General features: G+C 33.2%; 1 protein-coding gene across 1 annotated transcript; it reads right to left on the bottom strand.

Annotated features, from left to right (window-relative positions):
- Nucleotides 1-4,732: 4,732 nt before the first annotated feature.
- LOC120069314 (UDP-glycosyltransferase 43-like) lies at nucleotides 4,733-8,662 on the bottom strand. The gene is made up of 2 exons (XM_039021044.1): nucleotides 7,516-8,662; nucleotides 4,733-5,339 (listed from the first exon to the last, which is right to left on the bottom strand). Exons 1-2 carry the CDS (start codon nucleotides 8,575-8,577, stop codon nucleotides 4,965-4,967), a joined length of 1,437 nt encoding a protein of 478 aa, XP_038876972.1. The 5' UTR covers nucleotides 8,578-8,662; the 3' UTR covers nucleotides 4,733-4,964.
- Between the last annotated feature and the right edge of the window lie 3,482 nt (nucleotides 8,663-12,144).

Here is a 12,144-nt window from a genome sequence, read left to right as displayed (position 1 = left end):
CCTAAACAAAGAGTTTGTATAAGATCTGGACCACGAGATGATTAGACTCTATATATAATGTCGTTGATACTAGAGACTTACATCTCATCTAAACGACCATAGATGACACGACCTCAATCCTGAGTGTTTTATGAACTCCTGCCTTTGAGAGCGGTCCTTTGATTAGTATGGTTGAGAGTTGCCAGATTGCCAACTCAACATGCCTACTTTTTGAGTACTTGTCTAATCTAGGAGCTGGGAAATCAATCCACAATATGGAATTCACTCCTTTCCCAAAGCATGGATAAGTAGAGAGATTGCTCACTTAAGGTCTAATTCTGGGGCTTGAACATAGTGGCCACAACTTCTCTTTAGAAAAGAAGACTCAATCATAGTAGTACTATGATTTATGTTCATTAGAGAGATCAGTGGTACTTAAGGAGGCAGATGTAACTGCAGAGGCATAACGGTTGTTGGCCCAGCTGTACTTACGAGCGATCTGTGAAGAGTTGTTGCACTGTTGATTGGTTAAGATGAATACATAATATATCTGTAGTGAGGAGAGTTCAGTTGTCGATCTTTAGTGGAATGCTTGACAGTTAACGAATGGTGGATCTCGTGACTAAAGAGTTTAGTCAGTTATTCACGTACCGTTGGAGCTTCGGATCTACAGGTCCATGAGGTCCCTTGGTAGCTTGGATTCATGTTGAAGGATCAGTTCTTGGTGTTGATTTGAATGTTCAAATTGACAAGAGGTATTTTGATTATATGTGATATAATCGGTATGATGTATGAGATTCATCTAGTGGAGGATTGATGTAAATGAGATTTACATTAAGTACCATGGAATAGGAAAAGAACTATGGTTTATATGTTTCATGAGATGAAATATTAAAACTATAGGTTATAAATATAGTATGATGAATTCATTATCATTTTTGTTTATAATAATATTAATTATTAGATAATTAATACTTTTTCTTTTAAATAACCAAAGTAGTGGGTGGTTATTGATCATAGTAGCCGTTAGTTTAAAAGGAAATCGATTTCCTATTTTAAAAAAGAGTTTTTTTACAGAAGTTTTCACAAAAGTTTGAAAAGAATTTGAGTTTTCTCTCCGGTAAAAAGAAACTCTCGGAAGTCATCAAGTAAATACAGATTTACTAAACGACGGCTGGGCTAGGTAAACGATATTGCAGGTGCTAGCTAAACGATCGTGCAGTTTTTACTAAATGATCGTATAGCTTTGCTAGACGATCGCTGGCCCAAGGTAAACGATCGTGTAGAATCGACCGAGCTAAATGATAGAGCTAAACGTTCGTATAGCTTTTGCTAGAGGATCTCATACTTTTATCTAAACGATTGGGCATTGACCTCTCCGACTTCTCTCACTTGCCCAGTCGTGTACACAATCGTTATTTCCTCCACTCGTTTGCCTCACACCAAGTCTGAACAAAGCCCATCCTCTGGATTCTCACACCGAGAATACCAAAGTCGCCTTGTTGGTGGTGTCAGACTCAATTCAACACCGTCGAGGTTTTCTGGAGGTCTTTCGTGGTGCTGTGGAGGCCATTCGCTGTTGCAGAGGAGATCATTGAGGACAAGCGCGAAGTGTTCGTGCTATGTTCGTGTGGTGTTTCAGTCGTGTAGATCGAGTGTTCATGGTTGCTGTTGTTCGATTAGAGTGTGCATCGGAGCGTGGAGACGCTTCTGCCATTGTTAGTACAGTTTTTCCTTTTATACATTTGATGTTCATTCTGTAATTTCTCTGTACATTGCCGCTTGTTTAGAAGTGGACTGTAAATGATTTTTTGATTCTTGATTATAATTTGGAATGGTCTTACTTTCGCTACTCACGAAAATCTCGTTTCTGATTTCTTTCACAATTATGGTCAGAAAATATACTTTCTAAGCATCCACAACTCACTCTTCTTGTACCGAGATCACCGAACATACCATTGACAGCCTTCTTGCAAACATTTCAACTCAAGCGATTTGAATTTGACCGCGTAGTCCTAAAAACACTTACACAGTATTTATTTACTTCAAAATACATCTTTTTCCTTTAAATCGCTATTAAAACCAACATTTGGTATAACTTGACCATTTGAAGAACTAGAAGAAGAACCTAAACATAGCAATCTATCACCACCTCCACCACTAATACTACTATAAGATCCTTCTATAAAATGAGACTAACATGAGCAACTAAATGATGCCTAGTCCTTGAATCTTTAGCCAAAGACAAATACCAATTGATATCCTTATCTTGCTTTATTTGAAATACAGATTGAATATTAGTTTGACCAAAATCCAACAATACTGATAAATCTATTGAAACATCCAACTAAATTTCATCCAATATCAAACTTATTAAACCATTGAAGTCTATCTTATCATCAACAAAAACTCTAACAACACTCTAATTCTCATAAGAATTGTAATGAGTTCACTGTGCACCATAAAAAACGACTACAAAAATATTAACCATGGTATCAATTTATTGCAATAAAAGGAAAAGAAGATTGTATAAGAAAAATGTTAATATGTATATAGCTCTATCACTGTTTATCAGTGATAGACAATGATAGAGCTCAACACTGTTATAGAGAGTGATAGAGTTCTATCACTTTCTATCAGTGATAGAACTATATCACTATCTATCACGGATAGAAAGTGATAAAACTCTATCACTTTGTATTACTTATAGACAGTGATATATATGTATCATTATCTATCAGTAGTAGAGAAATATTCTCATCCATACATAGTCACAATAAAAACTATCTATCTGCGGAGAATAAGCCATAAATGGACGATGTTACACGATCATTTAACACGCAACGATGCGTCGAGTATCCAATACTGCGCAATCGTCTAGCAAGCGAGCGCCTACACGATCATGCAACCAACATCACACGATCGTGTAAAAAACTCTACACGATCGCGTAGCCTTAGCTATACAATCGTGTAGCGAATGTTACACGGTCATGTAGTAAACTCTACATATCGCATAACAAAAGCTATCCGATCGTTTAACTTTGTAAAATTTAAAGAAAGCCTTAATATGTATATAGATTTATCACTGTCTATCAGTGATAGACAATGATAGAGCTCAATCACAGCATATCAAGCACGGTATATCACTAGTTTTAGAGTTCAATCACTGTTATAGAGAATGATAGAGTTCTATTACTTTCTATTAGTGATAGAGAGTGATAGAACTATATCATTGTCTATCACTGATAGAAAGTGATAAAACTCTATCACATTGTATAACTTATAGACAGTGATATGTGTGTATCATTGTCTATTAGACACTATCTATCTATCTGCGAATTTGATTAGCGTGATCGTTTAGCACGCAAAAACTATCTGTCTGCGAATTCGATTAGCACGATCGTTTAGTATGCAAGGATGTGTCAAGTATCCAATACCGCACGATCGTTAAGCACGAAAGGATATGTCAAGTATCTAATACCGCACGATCGTCTAGCAAGCGAGCGCCTACACGATCATGCAGCCAACGCCACACGATCCTGTAAAAGAATCTACACGATTGTATAAAAAAACTCTACACAATCATGTAGCATTTGCTAAACGATCGTTTAGCAAATGCTATATGATTGTGTAGTAAAGTCTACAGATCGCACAAAAGCTACCCGATCATTTAACTTTGTAAAATTTAAAGAAAGTCTTAAAATGAGAATTCTATCCCGAAACATCCATCAACAATTCATCCATAAACATTTATCACATAAACACAATGCAGATAAAAAAAATCCACCAGTACTGTAAACAAATTTGATGAAGAAACGTACACTTACAAACACAAAAAATAGAAGAAAAAAAATCTTATCGTGGTCGAGGAACAATTTCGATGAAGAAGATCGGCAAGGAAGAAGATCACGACGTTCGATGAGTAAGAAAGAAAAACAACGTTCAGCGAGGAAGAAGATCAATGCGTTTGATGAGAAAGAAAGAAGAACATAGTTTAGCAAGCGTAGCAAATCAAATTTGAAGAAAAGGAAAATCGGCGAGAATGAAAATCGTGGTGTCGATAGGGAGAGAAGGAAAATCAATACGGTGTTTGTAATTTGAGAATGACGAGGAGGAAAATCACAGCATCGACAAGGAAGCAGAGTTTTTAGAGCAAGCAAGACAAATGAAAATTCATAAAAAAGGAAAATTGGGGAAGAAGAAGAGTATCTTTGGTAATTTTAAAAAAAAGGAAAACTGGAATTTGTTTTTGCTATAAAGTGTAAATATTATTGTTTTTTTTTGTTTATAAGAATTCCCCTTATAATTATTAAAATTAGGCCTAAACAACTAGTGTATGAATGACAAGAAATAACATTTAACAACGGTAAGTAAATGATTATTTTAAAGATTGTTAATCTAAAACAACACATTTGAAAAATTATGTAACTAATTAATAGTTTAAGGACCAAAATTCTATAAGTTTATAAGTTTTTGAGCCCAATTTTAATAATGGTGTAAATTTCTGTGCATTTTTCTTAATCTCTTGATAACAAATATATGCTTTAAATAGTTGAACCATGTACAAATTAAGAAATAAGTTCGGTTAATTTATGTGGTTGACAAAGCATGATATTTAAGATACCATTACTTGTATAATGAAAACAAATAGTAGAAATAAACCTAAATCAGAATTAAAATAGCATGCACTCCAAACATAGACTACGATAAACTAGACTAAAATAGTTAGCTACATAGACTTTTGCAACCTAGATTATTTCAGAGTGCAACTACACACATACTATTATAATCTATACTAAAATAGTTTGCACTAGAAAACAAAACATAAACTATTATAATACAATCTATAGTAACCACATAGTATAATAATCAACTCAACAGGTCAGACAACTCCTAACTAGACTTAATTATTTATTTAATTTTCTTCTCCTATTTCATGATCAAAGAAATAAGAGGCAACATGAATATGGCCCAAATTCAAACAGTTACAAAATCTGAGCCGTTAATTTGTCAATTAGAGAATTCAATGCCCTATAGGAGGATCCATTTTCCACGAGAACCGTTCTACACTTCTCTCCCATCTGCTTCACTCTCGATCTAACATCTTCTCTGCCGTCCATCAAGCGCCTCAGTGCCGTCTCTAGCTCCTCCGCCGTCACCAACTTGCTTCCTTTCCTATAGTCGAGCCGCAACTCCACCGCCAATTCCAATTCCTTCACCATTTCAAAGGCGTTCATTTGTTGCTCTGCATACACAGGCCATGTTGCTATTGGCACACCCAACCATAAACTCTCTAAAATCGAGTTCCACCCACAATGCGACACGAACCCTCCAATTGCACCATGACTCAAAATAGTCACCTACATATCAACATGAACATAAATCAATTATTAGAAGGAACTTATAATACTATTGTAACAAAATACCCTTTTAATGATATACTATTTTCTTTCCTAAAGTTCACATTCATTTTAAATGTTCTTGTCATAAATATTAATCATGTATCTAATTATTCTAGTACTATAAATTTTCTCTTCGCTTAGACACGATTTAGATTAAGGACGAAGAAGAAAGTACATTTGCCATCTAATTTTTTACCTTTTTTTTCTTAAAAAAAATTATTTTATTTCAATTTAAAAAAAAAAAAAAGAAATCTCTTATTAAAACATGACCCAACGAGTTATATAATGATATACATTATCAATTTTGAATTCTAGTATCTTAAATTTTTGTACCAAAAAGAATTCTTGCTACACATAAATTTCTTATTAAAAATAATCATTTAAATACAATATTCTTTTTTAAAAAATAATTTTATCGAAATTAGAAAAAATAAAAATTAAATATAGAACAATTGTTATTTGGAACCTGGCCCCGCTCCAATTCTTTGTAGCCCCCATTCTAATCACCTAAGTACCCCAAGAGAAAAAAAATCAAATATTTAATTCTAAAAAAAAACTGTAATATGACAAACAATAATTAAACAACCCAATGCTGCATATAATGGTCCACCAATTATTTTTGTTAAATTATAAAAAAATATCATTGAAATGTGTAGTCCGTGAGTTTAAAAAATATTCTAACTTTAAAAAAGAGTTTAAAAAATCTTTACTAAGTTTAGATACAAAATGTTAGTGTTTTGTTTAAAAAACTCTTTAGCTTTAAAAAGTTTGAAAAATAACCTTTAAACATTAAAAAAAAAAAAAGCAATTTTTAAATATAGAAAAGAATCAATTTATTTATAAATATAATAAAATGTCACTATTTATCAATGATAGACATTGATAGATGTCTATTATTATTGACACTGATAGACATATATCATTGTCTATCATTAAGAGACAATGATATTTTGTTATATTTGTAAACATTTTTAGCAGTTTTGTCATTTAAAATAAATAGTATAAAAAAGTTAAAAGATAATCTTATTGTTAATATATAAATAGAAACGTTATTATTTCGTTGCAAAAATAATCTTACTGATAGACATCTATCTTCGATAGGCAATGATAGTTTGCTATATTTGTAAATATTTTAAGTATATTTGCCATTTAAATCAATTACCTTAAAAATGTTAAAAAAATAATTTTATTATTAATATAAGAATAGAAATCGTTATTATTTTGTTGCAAAAATACTTCTAAACTTTCAAGAATTGCATTAAAATCTTTAGAAAAAGAAGTTAAAAATATCTTTACCGTTTATTCATCATATCACCTCCCTTTTTCATTTTCTCTCTCCTCTACTTTATTCTATAACCTAACAACACTTCAATCTATTACCCAATAATATTTCTCCCTTCTTACTTTCATTCTCATTAAATGTTTGACATTTGTGTATAATAGTTAAAAAAAAGTCTCACTCAATTAGTGTATGTATAGATTATAACAAAATAAAAAAGAATAATGGAAGCACAAGGAGACCTTAAGATTTAAATATTTTAACAAGATTATATTTTAATAGTTACGTGCGTGTTAATAGCCAAATACATCCTTCTTGTAATTGACAATTTATCATTTTGGTAAATTTTAATGGGAGACTTTGGTTTTGGAATTTTATAGAATTTTTTATTTAACTAGAAGTTTTGGTTAATATTTTGTTGTGAGAAAATTGGTTAAAGAATTAGAAAAATGGAAGAAAAATGAGAGCATATATATGAAAAAAAGAAAGAAGAAGATATTCATATAATTTATTCCTTTTGGATCTTAAGAAAACTTCAAACAAATTATCCACAACATAGATAGAAAGTGCTTCCTTAATTTTTTTTTTTTTTTTTTTTTTTTTTTTTAAGTCTAAGAGTATTAACGCAACTTTTGAAAAGTCAGTGATATTTTTTAGAGGAGTATTAACCATTTGTGTTCATATACTAATGGTAAACATATTTTTGAAGTTTTTTTTAAAAAAAAAAAAGAACTTAAAGATATTTTTAAAATTTTTGAAAGATGGACGTATTTTTTATCTAAAGTAAAAAATTTAGAGATATTGGGTATAATTTAGACATTAATTTCTCTAACAAATTAAGATGAAAAAACACACCTGCGGGACCCATCCACAGACCAATCCCCGGCCGGCGGTGCGAGTCAGAAACCCTTCTGGCAAGACGTCGTTTAGATCGGAGTAATCGTCCGGGTGTTCTAACTTGGTTTTAGGAGGCTGCCGTACGGCCCACACGAACCGGAACCCCACCCTTTCCAGCCCAAACGCAATCTCTCTTACTTGATCTTTATCAAGACTCCCCATACTCCCAAAGCTCAACAGAACAACCGAACCCTCAGGCTGACCATCAAGCCACTTCACAACGCTCTGATGGGTCCCATGAGAAGGCTGCCACTGGGCCGGGCCGCCCAAATCAACCACAGGCCCAATAGCATAAACCGGCGGAACCTCATCCAACGACCGCAGCGCGTGTGGCTCAAGCTCTGCAAACGTGTTTATAACAACGCCTTTCGTCTCACCATACCGTCGCCCGTGATGGGCGTACCAAAACAGACCATCCTCCGTCGAAAGAGTAGGCGGCAACAAGTTGACAGTCAACGAGTGAACATAACTCGGTAAAACGAACTCAGCGTCCGAGTCAAGGATCAGCGCGTTAAATCGGTCATGATCCATTTTAGAGAGATGAATCATGAGGCTAAGGAAAGTGGCTGGAGAAGCGAAGAAAAGGTAGGAAGGAATTTGGAGATCATTAGCAACGTCGATGAATGCGGTAGTGAACATATCGACAAAAATTCCAACGATACGGCTGGAATTGTGAAGTTTTTGGAGATGGGAGATTGAATTCTTGACGTTGGGCTTATGAGATTCGAAAAGTAAGGACAAATAACCGATATAGGAATTGTAGAGATTGGGAGATGGGGGTTCGAGAGGTGGGAGATGAATGAATTGGATGTCTTGAGAAAGGGAAAGTGAGAAACGTGATTGAGTATAGGCATTGACAAGGGGTGTTCCAGGGATGTCGATGGCCAGAAAAGTGACGAAGAAACGAGAGTCGTGATTGACTAATCGGACGGCGAATTCGACTGCCGGAACTAAATTTCCGATGGCCGGAGTACAGATGAAAACTAGATGATGATGATCATCATCATCAGGTACGGCCATGGTGGGAATAAGTGTGAGATAAGAGATTAGTAGGCTTTGAATTGGAAGCAGAGTGGTAGTTGAAGCCAATTTTAATTATGAGTGACTGGAAGTGGATGGGGAATAAGACTTTTGAACAGAAACAAACAAATGGGTAAATACAAATAATTGGAAGAATTCCGATTCTTTTTTCAAATTTATTTATTTATTTATTTAAATTAGAAGAATATGTACGTATCCAACCAAATTCAAACAAGTAACTGAGAAAAATTTATAGCCACCATTATTATTATTATTATTATTTTTTAAATGATCACCAAATTATACTGATCTTTTGTTGTGTTTTTTTTAAGATGGTTAAGTAATTAAGAAAATGCATTTCCTTGTGATTATTTATAAGTTAAAGTGCAGAGCTGGTTTAGATTGGCTTTAAAAAAATGTTTTTTAAAAAATTTATTTTTGTTTAAACTTTTTTTTTATAAAAATTATTGAAAATGTATCTCAAAAGTTATTATGAGTAGTTGTCAAAACCCTTTAAATTTTTTTAAAAATGACTTATTCTTTAAAAGTAAATATTTGGTGCATTCCAAACATATACTCAGTAGTATGAGATTTCAATACCATTCCATTTTTTAAATAATTAATACAAAAAAAAAATTACAAATTATCAAATTTGGGACTAACTAAAGGTTGACATGTATCTCAAATTGAAATTGAAGACTTAAAATGATAAATTTCAATGATGCCACAATTTTTCATCGTGACCATTGAATAGAATAAAATAATTTTGTCCAATTAATATTTGGCCTAAAGTTCAATTAGCTAAGAAAAGCTTAATTTGGCTCAAATGACAATTATGGCTAAAATCTAATTAATTGGATTCAAAGGTTAGGTATATGGACCAACCAACCTCATGCCACAAAGCCCATATAAGAACTTTATAAATAGAAGAGTCGAAAATTTAAGACTCCATAAAACTTAAAGAAAATTCTTCCAACAATCAGAAAACTCTTTTAACTTCAAAATAAGAATTCGAGGACCAAGTACTAAAGATTAAACTACATTTACATCAAATCAAACCTAAACTCAAGTTGAACTCTACGAAATACTTTTATCTAGAAACCTCGTGCTAACATATATTTATTTGGTGTGATATGGGAGTGTAATGCACAAAAGTATTTGGTTATGATTACATTACTCAAATTAAATTATTATTTAAATAGTAAACGTATCGCTCAGGCAATAGTTATACTAACAATTATATAGCACTAAATTAAAAGATTTTAGAACTAAGATAAATAAAATGCAACATAAAAGAGCTATTGATAGTGATTTATATATGTGAGAATAGAACAAATAATATTAACCAAAAAAGGTAAGACTATACCTATATCTATATTATATTAAATGACACCGCAAAGGAGATTTTTTGTCTACCTTTTTTGTCCTTATATTTTTTTATAATTACTATTTTGTGCTTTCATTGCTCCAAGTATTAACTACCTTATTTATTTATTTTTGAAAAAAGTTCAACCTTTGTCCTTCCATTGCTCCAAGTGTTAACTACCTTATTTATTTAGTTTGAAAATTCATTAGCTCATTTTAGGTAAAGAGGTACTTTATCTATTATTTTTCTTTAATTTTTGGTGGGTATGTTATAATGTATTTTTTTTTCTATGTTTCCTGAAGTTGTTCTTCTACTAGAAAATGAGAAAAAAAAATTATAAGATTCATTAGGATGAGATTTAAGAATAAGTAGTTTCAAATCAGGAGTCCTAAATTGGTTGTATCAAATTGGAGAAGACGAAGTATAATTGTGGAGCTGGTTTCGAGAAAGAGAGAATTTCCCCAATTACAATAAAAAAAATTGGCATGAGAGTTTCCGTAAGATTTAGTTATTAGATTATAGTTTTTTGTTACTGTTGGGCTTGATATGCTAAATGGGCTGAGAACTCACTGCACTATTAAACTAGAATTGATCTTTTTGGGCTTAAAGAACCCATGCCCTATATTGAATATCGGATACCACCTTTGTGAAAACAAAAACACAAACCAGTGTGCTTGAAAGCACAATCGGTGTGAATGAAATCTTCACCCTACACCTTGACGGCTGAGATTAGAGATAAGCACTTTTGAAGATTTATAAAACTCAAATGACTATTCTTTTCTTTTCTTTGTTGTAGAGAAAACCGAGAGAAAAGAAGGAGAGAACTTGAGGGAGTGGCTACTGGAAATCGCCTGGACGATGAGGCTGCTGTCGTCGAGCCGATTGGAGGTAAAGCAAGAAGTCGTCTAGACGATAAGGGAAAAGTCATCTAGACGATGAAGGCTTTACTGAAGATTGTTTAGACGATGAAGGCTTTACTGAAGATTGTCTAGAAGATGTGGTTCGAAGTCGATGATGGTCTACACGATAGAGGTGCTGAGGTAAATGATAGAACAAAGAAGATCAAGGAAGAAGATGAACACGATGATTTACGTGGATCGGCCAAGGATAGCCTACGTCCACGGAGAAGCTGATGGGATTTTTATTAGGGGAGTTACAAGATTGATACAAGATAAGTTTGATAGCCTTTTTTGAACACTCTGTATTTTTTACTCTCTTACTTTTACATGTAGTTACAAAATGTATATAAAGGCAGCTTGTATGTAACTGATTTCTAACAACCTTGACGTTGTTTTCATCTATCTGTAATAACAATCTCCACCTTGAAATAAACTTCAAGTGTTTCTTTAGCTTCTCTAAACTGACTGTCTTCTTCTTTAACCTTTGTCTCTCAGCTCAAACCCTATAATATCAAGGAACTTCTGAAGTTGAGCTGAGTGACTGTCTTTGTCAACATGTCGGAGGAATTCTCTGAGGTATGTACTTTCAGAACTTCAACTTTTTTTGCTTCTATCTGTTCTCGAATGAAATGATATTTAACATTTTTATGTTTAGTTCTGTTATGGTACTAAGGGTGCTTAGATAAATGTATGGTGCTCTGATTGTCACAAAAAAATTTCACTGTATTCTGTTTGATCCCGAAATTACATAGGAGACCCTTTAGCTATAGACCTTCCTTTACTGCCTCTGAAAGGGTAATAAACTCTGCCTCAGTAGTAGAAAGGGCTACTACTGACTGTAAAGTAGCCTTCCAGCTTAGGACACACCTTCCATATAGGAAGATATACCCAGATAAAGATCTTCTCTTATCTAGATCTCCAGCATAGTCAGAGTCAACATACCCAATTAGCTCTGGTTCTCTGTCTGGAAGTTGTTGGTACATTAGTTTAGCATTAGAAGTACCCTTAAGATACCTCATTATCCACTTAGTTACCTCACAGTTCTTTTTACCCAGATTAGTCATATATCTACTCACCAGACTAGTAGCATAGGCAATGTCAAGTCTTGTAGACACCATTAGATACATTAAGCTTCCCACAACTTAGGAATAGGGGACTGTTAACATTACCTTCTGATGTTCAATGTCAGATTCTTTAGGTGAATTCTCTGCTGAGAGTTTGAAATGATTAGCAATAAGAGTAGATACTGATTTGGCCTCTATCATGTGATACTTTTTTAACAATTTTTGGTAATACTGTGAC

Source organism: Benincasa hispida, unplaced genomic scaffold, assembly GCF_009727055.1.
Source record: "Benincasa hispida cultivar B227 unplaced genomic scaffold, ASM972705v1 Contig316, whole genome shotgun sequence".
Lineage (NCBI taxonomy): Eukaryota > Viridiplantae > Streptophyta > Magnoliopsida > Cucurbitales > Cucurbitaceae > Benincasa > Benincasa hispida.
The sequence above is the reverse complement of the archived record's forward strand: the minus strand, read 5'-3'. Positions and strand labels throughout refer to the sequence as shown.